This window comes from Anas acuta, chromosome 13, assembly GCF_963932015.1.
Source record: "Anas acuta chromosome 13, bAnaAcu1.1, whole genome shotgun sequence".
Classification (NCBI taxonomy): domain Eukaryota; kingdom Metazoa; phylum Chordata; class Aves; order Anseriformes; family Anatidae; genus Anas; species Anas acuta.
The window spans coordinates 6,605,294-6,621,815 of NC_088991.1; the positions used below are offsets into that span (position 1 = coordinate 6,605,294).

At 67.5% G+C, this 16,522-nt stretch overlaps 2 protein-coding genes across 8 annotated transcripts; one reads left to right on the forward strand and one right to left on the reverse strand.

Moving 5' to 3' along the window:
* The first annotated feature begins 973 nt into the window (after nt 1–973).
* On the forward strand, nt 974–12,373 carry DGKK (diacylglycerol kinase kappa). 6 transcript variants are annotated; one of them, XM_068697668.1, is made up of 30 exons: nt 1,275–1,394; nt 1,723–1,930; nt 4,794–4,904; nt 5,000–5,080; nt 5,223–5,327; nt 5,445–5,577; nt 5,665–5,771; nt 5,854–5,979; nt 6,096–6,198; nt 6,942–7,104; nt 7,202–7,310; nt 7,434–7,573; nt 7,678–7,759; nt 7,960–8,051; nt 8,196–8,295; nt 8,522–8,759; nt 8,978–9,076; nt 9,178–9,277; nt 9,379–9,486; nt 9,714–9,810; nt 9,892–9,999; nt 10,090–10,203; nt 10,308–10,442; nt 10,527–10,693; nt 10,765–10,882; nt 10,974–11,060; nt 11,139–11,255; nt 11,326–11,440; nt 11,736–11,866; nt 11,957–12,373. In XM_068697668.1, the coding sequence occupies exons 1-30, from the start codon at nt 1,318–1,320 to the stop codon at nt 12,029–12,031; spliced, it is 3,546 nt and encodes a 1,181-aa protein (XP_068553769.1). In that variant the 5' UTR covers nt 1,275–1,317; the 3' UTR covers nt 12,032–12,373. The 6 variants fall into 6 exon arrangements, with proteins under 6 accessions (XP_068553771.1, XP_068553766.1, XP_068553769.1 ...); XM_068697669.1 differs by having other exon boundaries at nt 1,276–1,394; nt 11,335–11,440; XM_068697670.1 differs by lacking the exon at nt 1,275–1,394 and adding an exon at nt 974–1,077 and having other exon boundaries at nt 10,974–11,255.
* Nucleotides 12,374–12,460: 87 nt separating this feature from the next.
* CCNB3 (cyclin B3) lies at nt 12,461–16,306 on the reverse strand. 2 transcript variants are annotated; one of them, XM_068697674.1, is made up of 12 exons: nt 16,174–16,306; nt 15,107–15,214; nt 14,943–15,026; nt 14,721–14,827; nt 14,509–14,584; nt 14,271–14,369; nt 14,082–14,174; nt 13,785–13,922; nt 13,346–13,501; nt 12,999–13,148; nt 12,778–12,908; nt 12,461–12,704 (listed from the first exon to the last, which is right to left on the reverse strand). In XM_068697674.1, exons 2-12 carry the CDS (start codon nt 15,197–15,199, stop codon nt 12,635–12,637), a joined length of 1,197 nt encoding a protein of 398 aa, XP_068553775.1. In that variant the 5' UTR covers nt 15,200–15,214; nt 16,174–16,306; the 3' UTR covers nt 12,461–12,634. The 2 variants fall into 2 exon arrangements, with proteins under 2 accessions (XP_068553775.1, XP_068553774.1); XM_068697673.1 differs by lacking the exon at nt 16,174–16,306 and adding an exon at nt 16,048–16,172.
* Nucleotides 16,307–16,522: the final 216 nt, after the last annotated feature.

The following is a 16,522-nucleotide window of genomic DNA, read 5'->3' on the forward strand; positions in this document are numbered from 1 at the left end:
CCAGCCGTGTCCGCCTGCTTTGTCACTTGGTGTCCCCAAATGTCCCCACGGCGGGGGGGGGGGAGGAGGGGGGGTCCCGGTGCCACCAGCACAGCCCCAGGGGGGCTGGGACCTGCGCTGTGAGGGCAGGGCCGGCCGCTGGGTGGCACCCGCGGGGCGCCGGGCACGCGTGGGGGGGGGACACGGGGAGGGGGGGTGCGGGTGAGCCCCCAGCGTGGGTCCGCGCACACGCGTGGGAGCGCGGAGACGCGTGGATGCGCACGGGGGGGACCCGCGTGGGTGCGCGCACACGCGTGGCGGTGACCATTCCCACGGGGAGGGGGGCACACGCGTGTCACGGGGACCCGGGAGGGAGTGGGGGGGGGGGGTCTGCTGCCCGTCCGTCTGTCCGTCCATCCGTCTGTCCGTCCGTCCCCCCCGCGGGAACCCCACGCCGAGCCCCTTTCCTTGCACCCCCCCCTCCCCACCACCACCACCACCACCACGCCGCGCGCGCGTCCGTCCGTGGGCACAGCCCCGCGCGTGCACGCGCCCGCGCCCCCGGCGCCGTGCCCGTGCACGCCCGTGCACGCGTGGGCGGATGCCAAAAAAATAAAAAAAAAAGGGGTTGGGTGGGTGGGGAGGGAGGGGAAAAAGGGAGGGGGGGGCGGTGCGTGCGCTCACCTGTGCCGGGGCGCGCCCGGCGCGCCCGCGCACGCGTGGGTTGCGCGCCCGCGGACACGCGCGGGGGCTCCTGCGCGCACGTGGGCGGCGCGCACACGCATGTGCACGGCGGCGGCGCGTGTGCTCGGCCCCCCCCCTCCTTCCCTGTCCCCCCCCCACACCACCACCAGCACCAGCACCCGGCTCCGTGCACGCGTGCTCGGGGCCGTGCGTGGGCCGCCCGTGCCGCAGCAGCAGCAGCAGCAGCCGGAGCAGGCTGGGGCTTGCGGCGCAGGGGCAGGGCCGGGGCTGCTTTGCAGAGGCCGGGGGGGGGGCGGGAGGGGTGGGGGGGGGGCGCACGGGGCTTGGGGAGGGGGGGGGCGCGCAGCGACCTTGCACCGGCAGCGGCGGCGGAGGCGGCGCGGGGCTGCAAAGGTGCGTGCCCAGGGATATTTTTAATTTTGGGGGGTTATGGGGGGGGGATGCGCGGCCACACGCTTGGGGAGGGGGTGGTGGGGGCGCGGGGGGGTTGTGCATGGGGTGGGGGGGGAGACAGCAATGCGGTGCCGCCGGGTTGCTCGCCCCCAGCCCCCCCCCCCCAATAAAAAAATGGGCAACCCACGCTTGTTGCTGCATGGGGAGGAGGCAGCGCCGGTGCTGGGGATTGGGGAGGAGATGGGGGGGCTCCCAAATGGGTGCCCCCCTCCCCTCCGCAGCCCTGCTGTGCTCCCCTCGGCCCGCAGCGCTGCCAGGTAGGCGCCCCCCCCATCCCCTGCATGCGGGGCCCCCCGCCCTGTCCAACCCCACAGCGCCCTGGGGATGCTCCCATCCCTTCCCAAATCCCCCCCCGCCCCTTCCCCTGGGGAAGGGCACCCATGGGTGGGGGCAGCGCGGGCTGCGGGGCGGCCAGGGGGTGGCCGTGGGCCCCGGTAAGCGGGGGGGCGGTTTGGGGAGCCAGGTAGGGCGAGAAAGAGTTGGGACAGCAAGAAAAATAAAAGGAAAAGCTCACGGCGTGTGCGCAGCGGGGTTTTGGGGAGGCTCCGCGCCCCCAATTTCTGGGTTCTCCTTATCCCGGAGCAGTGGGGAGAAGATGGCCGAGAAGGTGGTGGCCGGGGACCTGTTCCTGCGGCAGGCGCGGGAATCGGTGTCGTCCCTGGACTCGGACAAGCTGTCCCCGGTGTCCCCCGAGGCGGGCGGCGAGGAGTCGTCGGACAGCGAGGGCGAGCAGGAGGGCAGCACCCACAAACTGATCCGCAAGGTGTCCACCTCCGGGCAGATGCGCAGCAAGGTGAGGGGCGCGGGGACCCCCCCGGCTGCTGCCCCTTCCTCACCACAACCCCCCAACCTTTGTGGTTTTGCTTTTTTTTTCGTATTTTTGTATTTTTTTTTAATTCCTTCCCCTCCCAGCCATTTGCTCAGGGTTGGCGGTGTGCGTGTGGGTAGGGCCCCACAAAAATATAGGGCGCTGCCGTGGGCGCGGGGACATTTGGGATGCCCAAACCCGTGGATTCTGGATTTGGGGGGCTCGGAGCCCTCGGTGCCGTTCGGGGACCACCAGCCCTGTGGGGGGTACTGGGGGGGGCTCACCCCCAGCCAGAGGGGCCGGGCAGCGTCCCCGTGTCCCCCAGGCGGGGTGTCACCGCCCGTCCTCTCGGCCACATCCTGCCCGGCGCGGCGATGAGCCGTGCAGGAGGCGATGCTGGGGGCAGACGGCGGGCGGGATGCACGTGTGCCGGCCGAGGCGGCCTCTGTGCACCCGTATGGGGGGGGGGCAGCACCCCGCAGACACGGGGCTGGTGCTTAATTAAGCAGGAGGTTAATGAAGGAGGGGGAGCCCGGGGTTAGGGTTCCCGAGAGATGCCCGGCTCGGTCACAAAGAGGGGGGACCTATTTTTGGGGCGTCCTCGGCTCTACTCCTGGATGCTGCTGGAAACTGGGGTCTGCAGCCACCTGCTGAGTTTTGGGGCCCCCACCCCACCGTCTGGGGGGGCGAGCATGCCCCCCTCCCCCCCCCATATCACGGTGCTGTCCCTGCGGGGACAGGGCAGGGCGCGCACCCCGTCCCCACCTCTGCTGCGTCCTCCTCTCTCAGCGTGCGCCCCAAAAGCCATCCTGCCCCCCAACCCCGAGCGCCCCCGTCCCTCTCCATCTGCCACGCCCCCCCCGTACCCCCACACCTCCCGCTCCCCGTTCTGCGGGCTGTAATTGCCGGGGCGCCCCGCGGGGCGCTTTGTGCCGGCCCCGGTGCGGAGGCGGCGAGGCCATTGTGCTCGGTGACAATGACAGCTGCCAGGCGCAGGTGCCCCTGCCGGGCTGAATGGCCCCAGGACGGGTGGGGGGCCTCGCTGCCGCCCCCTCTTCCTCCTCTTCCTCCTCCTCCTCCTCCTCGCTGTGCCCGGGGACTGCTGGTTCCAAGCGCCGGAGCTGAAGGGAGCCGCGGGCATCGGTGGGGACCATGGGGTGGGAGCGTCCCTGTGGGGTGAGCACCCCCGTGGTTTTGGGGTTGTGTTCCCGCAACCCCAAATTCCTGCTGCTGGGGTACGCCGCAGGTGCTCGGTGGGGCCAGGGGGGTTCCCCTGTGTGCAGCATCCCCCTGTGGGGCACCCCGACAGCGAGCGCTCCCGTTCCTGGCCGGAGGCGTCCTGCAGGACCTGAGTGTGCCCAGGAGGGACCCAGCCGTGCCTGTGGGGGTCGGGTGCTGGTGTCAGGAGATGGGGAGGGTGGGATCCCGGCCGCTGGAAGAGGGTGGCGAGGAAGGACCCATGGGGCCAGCCCAGCCTGCGTGCTCTGAGGTCCCCTGTACATTTTGGGGTCCACTGCATGCATTGGGGACCCCTTGTGTGCTCTTAGGTCCCCTGTGCGCTTTGGGGTCCCCTGTATGGTTTGGGGATCCCTGGTATGCCTCGGGGTCTCCTGCAGCCCTTGGGGTCCTCCTTCATGCTCTGAGGTCCCCTGCATGCTTTGGGGTCCCCGCTGCGTGCTCAGCTGTCCCCGCCACACTTTGGGGTCCCCCGCTGTGCTTCGGGGTCGTCTCCCAGGCTGCGAGGTCTCCTTCATCACTCAGGGCCCCCCCGTGTGCTTCGGGATCCCCATGCGTGCTTTGGGGTCCCCCTGCACGCCCCGAGATCCCTGCATACCCTGAAGCCCCTGCGTGCTTTGGGGCCCCCCGGGGGGTCTCCCAAGCCCACGTGCCCACCGGCCACCCGGCACGGCCGTCACCCCGGAGCCCCGCGCGGTGCCACCAAAGCCCCAAAGCGGGGCTGTGGCGAGGGGACCAGGCCCTGCCTGGTGGCACGGGCGGGGAGGGCGCAGCGCCTGGGCGGTGGAGATAGCCCCGGTGGCACCGGCCGGATGTTTGTGAGGTTTCTCAGCCGCGCTGCCCTCGCCTCGCTCGCACTTTCCGTTGTGCACGCGCTGCGGCCCCGACCCCCCGGCAATTCTGCAGCCCCTCCACCCCCACCTCGTGTTCCTGCGTGCCGGCGCTGGGGACGCAACCTTGCAAAGGTCCCCGCGGCACGGGGTTTTTGGGGGGGACCCCGAGCTCCTGCCCTTGCAGCAGGAGCCGTCCTGGGGGGCACGCGGCTGCAGCCGAGCCCGGAAGAGCCCCGGCACGCTGCAGAGCCTGATAACGGCTTGCAGCCGACCGCAGCCCGCGGCTCACACCCCAACCCTACTGCCTCTGGGGGGAACGAGGCCGGTGCCTGCCCCATGGGCTGGAGCGGGGACGATGCCCGCGAGATGCAGGTTGGTGGGTCCCAGCCCCCCCTCAACGCCTCCTCCTCCTCCTCCTCTTGGCGCTTCTTGCTCCGAGCGGGGAGTTTTTTTTGGGGAGAAAGCGCTTGCTTGCTTGCGTCCTGCACAACCCCTGCGTCGCCAGAATTTTTGGTGCCCAGGGAGGGAGGGGGCCGGGGGGGCCTCCAAGCTGCGGCGCTGGCACCTGCCTGCTCGGATCGTGCCGCCCGCCTGGCCCCCAGCCAGGCAGAGCCGGGCTGCGGCGCTGGCTGCCGACCCCGCTGCGCCAGCACCGAGCCGCTGGCACCCACCCGGTGTCCCCTGGCTCCTTGGCACCGGGAGCTCCTGCTCCTCGCCATCGGGAGCCCCCCCAGCTCCTAGGGGGGCCCTGGGTGCTGATGTCCCTGCGGTCCCTGCAGAAGAGCGTGAAGGAGGGGCTGCTGCTGAAACAGACGAGCTCCTTCCAGAGGTGGAAGAGGAGATACTTCAAGCTGCGGGGCAGGACGCTTTATTACGCCAAGGATGCTAAGGTAGGCGGGGGGGGGCTTCCCAAACCCCCCGCTGAGCTCCCCCCTGGGGGCTGGAGCCTGCAAGCTCAGCAGCGAGCGGCGCTTTGCCCCTGCAGTCCCTGATCTTCGACGAGGTGGACCTGTCCGACGCCAGCGTGGCCGAGAGCAGCACCAAAAACATCAACAACAGCTTCACGGTGAGGGCTGGGGGCTCTCCGCGGGGCCCCCTCCCCGCACTGCTGGTGCTGTGTCGGGTGTGGGGGGGTCCTAGGGGCTGGCTCGCCGTGGGGTGGCCCTACAAGGGGTCGTGGGGTGTGTGGGGTCCGTGGCTCGCTGCAGGTGATCACGCCTTTCCGGAAGCTCATCCTGTGCGCCGAGAACCGCAAGGAGATGGAGGACTGGATCGGTGCCCTCAAATCCGTCCAGAAGTGGGAGATCCACGAGGTGGGACAGCCGTGGGCACGTGGGGCGGAGAGCCCCGAGGTTGGGTCATCGGGGGCAGGCTGGGGGGTCAAAGGGGGGGGTCCTGAGGGTGCTGACGGAGCCGGCTGTGCCCCGCAGGCCACGCAGTTCAACATGGAGCACTTCTCGGGCATGCACAACTGGTACGCCTGCTCCCACGCCAGGCCCACCTTCTGCAACGTCTGCCGGGAAGCCCTCTCGGGGGTCACCTCCCACGGCCTCTCCTGCGAAGGTCGGCACCAGGGGGGGGGGATATGGGGCGATGCCCGCGGCCGTGGGGCTGGGGACCGTCCTCACTCTTCCTCCTCTTCCTCCCCAGTGTGCAAGTTCAAGGCCCACAAGCGCTGCGCCGTGCGCGCCACCAACAACTGCAAGTGGACCACGCTGGCCTCCATCGGCACGGAAATCATCGAGGACGAGGACGGGGTGAGCCCGCAGGGGGTCCCTCGCGTCAGGGCCACCTCCCCCGGGTGGTGGCACGCGGGTGACACCCTCACCCTCTCCGCAGGTGGCCATGCCCCACCAGTGGCTGGAGGGCAACCTGCCGGTCAGCGCGCGCTGCGCCGTCTGCGACCGCGCCTGCGGCAGCGTGCGGAGGCTGCAGGACTGGCGGTGCCTCTGGTGCAAAGCCATCGTAAGGAGCCGTGTCCCTCCCCCCCCCAAAAAAAAACCTTCCCCTGGGGCTCAGCTGAGGCTGGCGGCATTGGCGCCACGTCCCCCGGCTCGCACGAGCGTCCCCGTGCCCCCCAGGTCCACAGCGCCTGCAAGGAGCTTTTCGGCAAGAGGTGCCCCCTGGGCCAGTACAAGGTGTCCATCATCCCGCCGACCGCCCTGAACAGCATCGATTCGGATGGTGAGCGGGGCAGGGGACGGGGTTGTGGGGGGCTCTCCGTGCCCGCCGCCTCCCGGCACGCTGGGGGGGGCGGCATCAGTAGGTTCCAGAGTGAACGTCACCCGCAGCCGTTCCCTCCCCGCTCCCCGCACCCTTCTCCGGAGGGGCCCAGCTGGCCTCCGCCGAGCAAAATCTGTTCCTCTCCTCCGGATATTTCTTCTCTTGTTCTTTAATGATTTCCACCGCTCCGCTCAGCCGGTGGCTCATCTGCTGCTCGTTACTCATCGGGATGCTGTCAGGGCAACCATCACGCGGCTTCTCCTCCCTCTCCAGAGCCGTGCCCGTTCCCTCCATCCAGCCCCGGGGACTGGGGTGGCCGAGGTGTCCCCGAGCCGGCTGCGGGCCAGCTCTTATCGATCCTCCCGCCTCGGGCACATTTCATTCCCTGTCTCATTCCTCTAAAAGCACGCCGCCGCCTGCCAAGCCTCCCCGGGCGGCTGCATCATCTGCACCCACCCGCCCGCCAGGTTGGCAGAGCTGGGCGAGATCCTGCAGCCTCCGGGGGCGGCGGGTCCCTGGGGGGCTCCGGGTGCCACCGGGGCGGAATGGGGATCCCCCCGTGGTCCCCAAAAGCAGCCCCCCGCGTGCCACCCCTGCTGCGGGCTGGGCACAGGAGCCGGCTCCGTGGCTCACTGGGTGCCCGCGGGGGCAGCGATGCCCCCTCCCCTTCCACTTCTCCTTCCTTACCCCTGGTTTTTGGACAGGTTTTTGGAAGGCCACCTGCCCCTCCACCTGCTCCAGCCCTCTCCTGGCCTTCGTCAACTCCAAGAGCGGCGACAACCAAGGCGTCAAATTCCTGCGCAAGTTCAAGCAGTTCCTCAACCCGGCCCAGGTCTTCGACCTCATGAACGGGGGCCCGCACCTGGGGTGAGCGCCTGGCATGGGGGTGGCACCGCGGGGAGCCCGGCGGGACCCCCCTTCCCCAGCGCCCTCCCTCCTCCTCCTGCCCTCCTGCTCCCCGCAGGCTGCGCCTCTTCCAGAAGTTCTCCACCTTCCGCATCCTGGTGTGCGGCGGCGACGGCAGCGTGGGCTGGGTGCTCTCCGAAATCGACGCCCTGGGGCTGCACAAGCAAGTGAGCCCCCCCCCCTCCCACCCTCCCACCCTCCCACCACCACCGTTCCCGTCCTCATCCCCCCCCGGGGGTACCGCAGCACCCAAGGGTGCCAGGCTGAGCCCCCCCGTCCCCGTCCCGCAGTGCCAGTTGGGCGTCCTGCCCCTGGGCACCGGTAACGATCTGGCACGGGTGCTGGGCTGGGGCAGCCTCTGTGACGATGACACCCAGCTGCTGCAGATCCTGGAGAAGCTGGAGAGGGCCACCACCAAGATGCTGGACCGGTGAGGAACGGGGTGCAGGGTGAAGGGGGGCTCGGCTCGCCCCCCCCAGGATGGGGTCCCCCCCCCGGGGCGACGCAGGCATCCGCGGTCTCTCTGCTCGGCAGGTGGAGCGTGATGACCTACGAGGCCCCCAAGCAGTCCCCACCGGCCCTGAAGGAGGAGGAGGACGGGGACTCCAACATCCAGGTGGGCACCTTTGGGGACTTTGGGGGCTTTGGGGGGGATGTGGGGAATGAGACAGTGGCATGAGGTGAGCGTGGCGGGGCTCAGCCTGGCAACGTGTCCTCGTCCCGGTGCCAAAAGGGGGGGCACGGTGGTCAGACGAGGCCGTGTCCTGGCTCGGGGACACCCCCCCAGGTGTCCCAGCCCGCGCTGTCCCCTGCCAGGCCCAGATCTCCCACTACGCTGACTCCGTCGCCTTCCACCTGGCCAAGATCTTGGAGTCGGACAAGCACTCGGTGGTGATCTCCTCCGCCAAGTAAGGGGGAGCTGGGGGTGATGGGGGTGACGGGGGTGATGGGGCCGGGGGAGCCGAGCCCCCCAGCGCTGCTGAGCACCCCCTGAGGACCAGGCTGTGCCCTGGCCGATCCCTTTGCCACCCCAATGCTGCTTCCCTGGGCAGGTTCCTCTGCGGCACCGTCAATGATTTTGTGGCCGAGGTCGGCCGGGCGTACAAGAGAGCGACCGAGAACAAGCAGGAGGCTGAGCTGATGGCGAGGAAGGTGAGGGAGGGGGGAATTTGGGGAATTTGGGGTGCGTGTCCGGGGGTACAGCCCCAGGAGGGCTGGGGACCTGGCGGAGACGTGCGTGCCACGGGGGCGCATGGACACTTGGGGTGCCCGAGCTTTTGGGGTGCTCAGGATCCTGGGGTGCCCTATCCAGTGCACGGTGCCCCAGGGGAATTTGGGGTGCCCGAGCATTTGGGGTGAGCCTGTGGGGGCCCCGCAGTGCGCCATGCTGAACGAGAAGCTGGACTCGCTGGTGCGGGAGCTGACCGAGGAGGCTCAGGCCGCCGTGGTCCCCGAGGGGATGCCGCCATCCGGCCCGGCCGACGCCAAGGAGCTGGAGAAAAGCGGCTTCAACCCCAGCCCCGTGCCCCGCATCTTCAAATCCAAGGAGCAGCTGATGCTGCGGGCCAACAGCCTGAAGAAAGCCCTGCGGCAGATCATCGAGCAGGCGGAGAAAGGTGAGGGGGCAGCACGGGGTCCGTGCCTCAGTTTCCCCAACTGCATCCTCAGCCTGGCAGCAGCGCTGTGGGGTCCCGGAGGAGCATCAATCCTTCTCCGGGGCATTTCTCCGGTGCTGGGGAAGGTCCCAAATGCAGTGGGATGGGGATGGGGAGCAGCTTTTGGGATGTGGGGCGGGTGCCCTGGGCTCGCTGCCAGGCTCCGTGTTTGCACCCAGCTGTGGACGAGCAGAACAAGCAGACCCAAGCCTACCGTGCCGGCACGGTCCCCAGCAAGAAGGACAGCTCGGAGGAGCTCAACAAGGAGGAGAGGCTCTGTAAGGCGTTGTGTGGCACGCAACACGGCTTTTTTTTTGGGGGGGGGCAATGGGGAGAGCCGTGGGATGGGCTCATTCAGCAGCAACCCCCCCCCGGCCAGGCTCCCGGCGGGAGACGGTGACCTCGGCCACCTCGTCCATCCTCCTGGAGCGCCCGGACACCTTCGGCAGCCTGCAGTTCCCCGAGGAGCCCAGCGTGCTGTGAGTCTGGGGGGGGTCCCGCCGGCCCCCTCCCCGCCAACTCCGACGGGTTTTGTGCTCCGGGGTCCCGGTGCCAGCCCTGCTGTGCCTGCTGCTTTCAGCCACTTCTCGGAGAAATGCGTCATGAACAACTACTTCGGCATCGGCCTGGATGCCAAGATCTCCTTGGAGTTCAACAACAAGCGGGACGAGCACCCCAAAAAGTGCAGGTTGGCTGCGACCCCCCCACCCCCCCAGGGAAAAAAACATGCTGGGAGGGACCACTGGGAATAACCCCTGGGATGCTGGAGGGCACTGCTGGGATGCCAGAGGGGGAACACCAGGATGCTAGAAGGGGCCACGGGGATGCTAGAAGGGGCTGACGGGTCAAGGGGGGGGCTGGCGGCAGCGGGGGGAGCCTGGCGGCCCCGCTCAGCCCCCCCGCTGCGCCCCGCAGCAGCCGCACCAAGAACATGATGTGGTACGGGGTGCTGGGCACCAAGGAGCTGCTGCAGCGCACCTACAAGAACCTGGAGCAGCGGGTGCAGCTGGAGGTAGGGGGGCCAGGGATGGCTTGGGGGGGGCACGGGGGGTGTCGTGGTGCCCCCCCCATAGGCTCAGCCCTCTACTTGCAGTGCGACGGGGTGCCCATCTCGCTGCCCAGCCTGCAGGGCATCGCCGTGCTCAACATCCCCAGCTACGCCGGGGGCATCAATTTTTGGGGAGGCACCAAGGAGGACAACGTGAGTGCGAGGCGCGGGGAGCGGGGGGGTGCTGGGGGGGGGGTGGGGGGGGAAGGCTGAGCCCAGCCTGGTTGTGCCGCCCCCCCGCAGAACTTCGGAGCCCCCTCGTTTGATGACAAGAAGCTGGAGGTGGTGGCCGTTTTTGGAAGCATCCAGATGGCCGTGTCGCGGGTCATCAACCTGCAGCACCACCGCATCGCCCAGGTAGGGCAATTGGGGGGGGGAGGTTTGGAGGGGGGGTGGTGGTTTTGGGGGGGTGCCGAGCCCGGTGCTGCCGCCGTGCCAGCCCCCACCGTGCGCCCCCGCAGTGCCGCGTGGTGAAGATCACCATCCGAGGGGACGAGGGCGTCCCCGTGCAGGTGGATGGGGAAGCTTGGATCCAGCCCCCCGGCGTCATCAAAATCCAGCACAAGAACCGAGCGCAGATGCTGACCAGGGACCGGGTGAGCCTCACGTGCCGGGACACTGCGGGGGGGGGCTCCAGGGCTCCGTGGGGATGGTGGCGACCTCCTGGCCCCCCCTTGCAGGCGTTTGAGAGCACCCTCAAGTCCTGGGAGGACAAGCAGAAGGGGGAGAGTTACCGCGCGGCGGCGCGGCCGCGGCTCAGCTCGCAGCAATCCATGGAGTACCTGACGGAGGAGGAGAGCAGCCTCCTGCAGCAGCTCTCCCGGGCGGCCGAGAGCCTCATCGCCAGGTCAGCCTGGGGGCCGAGGGGGCTGTGGTTTCGGGGGGGGGCAGCCCTGCTCCATCGTGACCCCCCCGCAGGATCCACGAGGCGGCCAAGGCGCACAAAGCGGTGGAGCAGGAGCTGGCGCACGCCGTCAACACCAGCGCCCTGGCGCTGAGCGAGGCGCTCTCCAACAAGGCTGCCGGCGCCGCCGAGGTGAGCAGGGGGGGTCTGGGGAGGGGGGCGTCGTGCCCCCCCCCCCATCTCGCTGCCCACCACCCCCCCGCTGCCCCTCTCTGCGCCCCAGTTTCTCAGCAGGAACGCGGCGGTGGAGGTGGTGCTGAGCATCAAGGCGCTCTACGCCGAGACCAGGGCGTTCCTGGAAGGGAAGGCGGTGAGTGAGGGGCCGGGGACCCCCCCGAGCCCCCCCGCTGGTGGCAGCGGGGCTGGGGACGGTCCCTGTCCCCCGCAGCTGGACTCGCCCCAGGAGGAGGAGGCGCTGCAGGGCCCCCTGAGCGCGCTGGGCCAGGAGCTGCAGCGGCTGCTGGATGTGCACTGGCTGGTGCCCATCGCCCACCCTGCGGAGGAGGTGGGGAAAAAGGGGTTGGGGGGGGGCGTGGGTGATTACGGGGGGGCTGCAGGAGCACGCTCAGCCCCAGCTCTTGCAGGAGAGCGGCGGCAGCGCCAACAAGGGCAGCTTCAAGCTTCGCCTCAACATCCCCAAGCCCAGGAAGGACAAGGCGCAGAAGCAGAAGGCCAACAGCGCGCTGCCGGGTGAGGAGGGGGCCGTGGCTACCTGCTGCCCCCCCCCCAGCAGCCCCAAAAAGGGGTTGGGGCGCATCCCTTCTGTACTTCCATCACCAATTCACCCTTTGGGGGCGATTTTTCTCCTGGTAGCCCTGCAGAGCCACCCCGCTCTGTGGCGAGGCTCAGCCCCTGGGTGGTTTTGGCAAAGGGGAGGCGTTTGGGTGCGCCAAACCCCCTCCAACCTGAGCAAGGGCATTGGGGAACGGGGGGGGGGTGCTGCCTGCCCCCCCTGTTCTACCTCTCTGGGTTTCCTCCCCACCAGCGGACAAGTGGGGCGCTGAGGAGGTGGCTGCGTGGCTGGAAGCGCTGGGTTTGGGGGAGTACAGAGACATTTTCATCCGGCACGACATCCAGGGCTCCGAGCTGATCCTGCTGGAGAGGAGAGACCTGAAGGTACCGCTCCTCTCCCCCCCCCCCAGCTCCGGGGAGCACCCCTCGAGCCCCTCAGCTCCTTTTTTTTTTTTTTTTTTTTCCCCCCCCCAGGACCTGGGCATCACCAAAGTCGGCCACATGAAGAGGATCCTGCAGGCCATCAAGGAGCTCAGCAACCCGCCCTAGGCTGGCGGCAGCACCGGGGGGGGCCACCTGGGACCCCGCTGCCTCCTGTGTGTGTGTGTGTGTGTGTGGAGCCCCCCCGCTTGCCTTGCTTTGTCTGTTCGTCCCCCAGCGCCCCTGGAGCCGCTGCTTCTCGCCGAGCCCCCGGGGCTGGAGGGCACCGGAGCGGAGCTTTGGTCCCTGCCAGCAACCGGGGTGGCGGGGTCACTACAGGAGCCAGGGAGCTGGGCTGCAGTGTGGGGCCAAAAGCAGAGATTTTTTCCCCCTCCCCCCAAAAAATTCCCTTTCCCCCGATGGGTATTTAAGCTGTGTAAATATTTGGAGAAGAGATATTTATTGCTGCTGCTGGCGTGGTGTCATTGCTTCAGGGAAGGAGGGGAGGGGGGGGGAGCGGGACCCTTTCAGCAGCGCCCCCAGGAGCCACACACACCCTTTTATAAGAAATACACAAATATTTTATTGACATTTCTACATCGCTTCTTTTTTCCCCCCCTCCCTCTTCAAGTAAAAACAACCCCGTTATCTTAGTTTTTTTTTTTTTCCTATGTACAGCGTGCTCCCAGAGCAGGACACCCAACTATTTACAGGCTATGTACAGAGGCAGGGTTAGCTCTTCAGCTTCTCCTCCAACTTCAGCATGTCCAGGGGGGGCATTTTGGCCACCTCGAAGAAGAGCCTGGAAGGAAAAGCAGGGCCTTAGAGCTCGGCAGAGCCCCCCCCAGCTTAAAGGGGGGTGGGAGGAGGCTCACCTGTGCGAATATTTGGTGCGCACGGCCTTCAGCTTGTCGCAGGGCTGGTAGGTGAGCAGGAAATTCAGCCTCTTCACCAGGGGGTGCAGGTCCTGCGCGCGGTACCCGCTGTAGTACTCCAACGTGGGGGTCTGCCAAAACGACACGGGGTGAGCTGGGGGGGGGCTCCTCAAAGGCAGCATCCCCCCCCCCCCTCCCTCCCCGCCACCCCGGGGGCTCACCCAGCCACCCAGGTTCTTCATGGTGAGCGCCAGCAGCAGGCAGCTGGCGGCCAGCTTGGAGGGGCGCTCCCGGGCGTAGTCGTACTCCTGCAGGGTCATCTCGCAGAGGAAGCGGGCCAGCGTCAGCGTCTCCATGTTGACACGGGCACACTGCGGCCAAAAATATTTTTTTTTTTGTGTGGCACCACCCCAGACCCCCCTCCCCGTCCCCCTTTTATTTATTTGGGGCACGGGATGCCAACCCCACACTCCCAGAACCCTACTGTAGGATTTTGCCACCCGCCACCCCCTCCAAGTGCTGCTTGTGCCCCCCGGGGGGGGTGGCAGGAGGGGAGAGGTGCCCCCACCTTGGCAAAACGCCGTAGGAAGCGGTAGGGGATGGGGATGTTGATGTCGAAGTTGAGGGTGCGGAGGATGCTCTTCTCCATGGCAACCAGCTCCTCCCGCTTGTAGGCATCGTCGCAGATGTAGAGGAAGTCGTCCACGCACGGTGGGCACTGCTCCTGGAAGGGGGGAACCGCTCAGCGCCCCCGCCCTGACCCCACAGGGGTCCCCACAGGGTTTTCGGGCACTTTTCCTACTGGGACCACCCCAACGTCCACCTGGGCTGAACCCCGGTGTCCCCGTTGCTTCTGCACAGTGGGGAAAAAAAGCAGATCTGCAGCCCCTGGGATAGGGAGGAGGAGCACCAGGATGGACGCGCCACCTTCAATCAGTTCCTCGGGGTCCCAAAATTCTCCCAAACAACCCCCCCGCCTCAACACCGCACCCAACCCCGGGAGTCACCTCGAATTTGGAGGCGATGAGGACGGCGGTGGAGCCGATGAGCTGCAGCTTGTCCTTCATGCTCACCACCTCCACCAGGTAGTGGTCCACCAGCTTCACCGCCAGGTACAGCGTCTCGTGGTTCAGCTCGAAGTTCTCCTGCAAGGACACGGGGTTGGGGAGGTTGAAGGAGGGGTTAGGAAAAAGCCAAATCCTCTCCTCCCCCAAATCCTGAAGCACCCTGGGGTTGCTCCTGGGTCCCGTACACTCGGGGGGGTGGGAGCTGTTGCTCTGAGCCCCCTCCCCGCGCCCACCTACCTGCACCTCCACCATCCAGTCCACCAGGATGGCGCGCATTTCCCTGCTGATGTCCACCTGCTTCTCCATGTAGTCAGGGAGCAGGAACTTCTCCTGCCAAAGCAGCAGACGTCAGCGACTCACCAACACCCCCACACCCCAAAAAGACAAAAAAAAGCCCCCCGAGCACCCCACAAGGGCCTCACCCACCTCCCTCTCCCGCATGTAGTCAAAGATGTCCTTGGCGTATTGGGCGTTGGCGTAGGGGTCGCCCAGCTGCTCCTTGTCGATGTCCTCCAACACGGGGGCCTGTGGGGTGGAGGAGGCTGCGGTGAGGCTGGCGGAGCTCTGCGGGGTGGCAGCCCCTCCCCACCTGCCCCACAGCCCCCACCGGAGGGGTTTGGAGGAGGAAGGATGGGATTTAACCCCCCCCCAAGCAGCTCGGTACCTGCACAGGCTCCTCAGGCACGGGATCTTTCTCAGACTCCTCGGATTCTTCTGTCAGGGGCGTTTTTTTCAGGGACCTGGAGGGGATAAGGACATAAGTAGGGGGGCTGAAAAACCCCATCCAGCCACTGCCTGCCCCCATCACCCCAAGAAATCCCCCCCCCACGGCCGCAGCGGCCTCCCACCCCAGCCCCATCTCACCTGGGTACTCACTTTTTCAGGTTGGCTTCGTTGTTCTTGGCAGCGGGGGCCCTGGGCGCCTTGCGGGGGGCGGATTTCACCCCATCCTTCTTCCCCGCCACCGCCTGGTTCTTGTGAGCCTGGTTTTGGGGTGGGAGAGCGAGGAAGGCAGAGGGGAAAAAAAAAAGGGGGAAGTGAGCCTCGGGGTGCTCTCAGGAGGGCAGCACAGCCCCCTCCCCACTAAGCAGCACTCACGTTGGTGAGGTCCCCGAACGCCGAGCGCTTCTTGGGCCCCCCCTGGGGCGAGGACGGGGACCGCTTGGCCTGGCAGCTCTCCTCCTGCAACACAGTAGGGTGAGGGGACGCAGGGGGCACCCCATTGTGAGGGGTCCCTCCCCGTTCTCCTAGCCCGGTCTCACCTTCTTGGGGGCAACATTCTCGGTGATGGGGGCCCCTTTCCCTGCTCGGGGCTGCTTCGTGCTCAGCGTCTTGGTGTTGCGTGCCACCGGCATCCTCTTTCTCGGCCTCTGCGAACAAAAAGGGGTGGCACATGTATGTTAGGGAACCCAAATCCCAATGCACCCCCCTGCTGAGGGTGAACCCATAGACCCCAAGAATGTGGGGAGGCCCAAATCCCAATGTATCCCCCCCACTGGGGAAGGGGATGCAGGGCTCAGTGATCCCATAGCCCCCATGTATGGGGGGGGCATGTGTATGGGGGGGCTGAAAATCCCAAAGCACGCCCCCAGCAAAGAGGATGCAGGGCTCAATGGCCCCATAGACCCCAAGCATTGGAAGGGGGGTACACGTCTGGGGGGATCCCAAATCCCAACGCACCCCCCAGGGAAAGAGACAAAGGGCTCGGTGACCCCCCAGTCCCATCTATGGGGGGATATATGTATGGACGTGCCCCAGAGCCCACCACACCCCCTCAGGGAAGAGGATGCAGGGCTCAGTGACCCCACAGACCCCAATCATGGGGGGGGGGGCACGTGTATGGGGTGACCCAAAATCCCAACACATACACCCAGGGAAGAGGATGCAGGGCTCAATGACCCCATAGCCCTCATGTATGTGGAGGGCACACGTCTGGGGTGACCCCAAATCCCAACACCCCCCCCAGGGAAGGGGACACAGGGCTCGGTGACCCCATATCCCCTATATACGGGGAGGGGCAGGCACATGTACGGACGTGCCCCGAACCCCAACACCCCCTTTGGGACAGGGATACATGGCTCAGCGACCCCACACACAGCGGGAACACACATCTGGGGGGACCCCAAACCCCAAAACCCCCCCCAGGGAAGGGAACCAAGGCCCCAACCACCCCATAACCCCCCCCAACACCCCCTCAACCCACACGGGAAGGGACCGCAGGGCCCACACGGGTAGTGGGGACCCCAGAGGTGGCCCCCATGAAGAAATGGGGGTTCCCGTGGGGCTGGGGGGCCCCATAAGGCCCTATAGGGCCGCGTCCCCCCCTCACCTGCGCAGCCGCCGCCGCCGCCGGCCCCGGCTCTTTTGAAAGTAGCAGCGCGGCGGCGGCGGCCGGCACTGGCCGAGCCTCTCGACCAATCAGCGGGCGGCGTGCGCGGGGCGGCGGCCAATGGGAGCGCCGGCCGGGATGCGGTTGCTAGGGGGAGGGGGCAGAAGTTTAAAATTCGGCCGCGCCGCCCAATGGCGGGCCGCGGGGGGCGGTGTCATGGCGGCCGGGGGGCGGTGTCATGGCGTCCGGGGGCGGTGTCATGGCGGCCGCGAGGTGTTATGGCGGCGCCGCCTCCTCTACCAGTTTGGGGTCGTTGCAACGTGTTGTTGTCGGCTGAACAGCAGCCGGC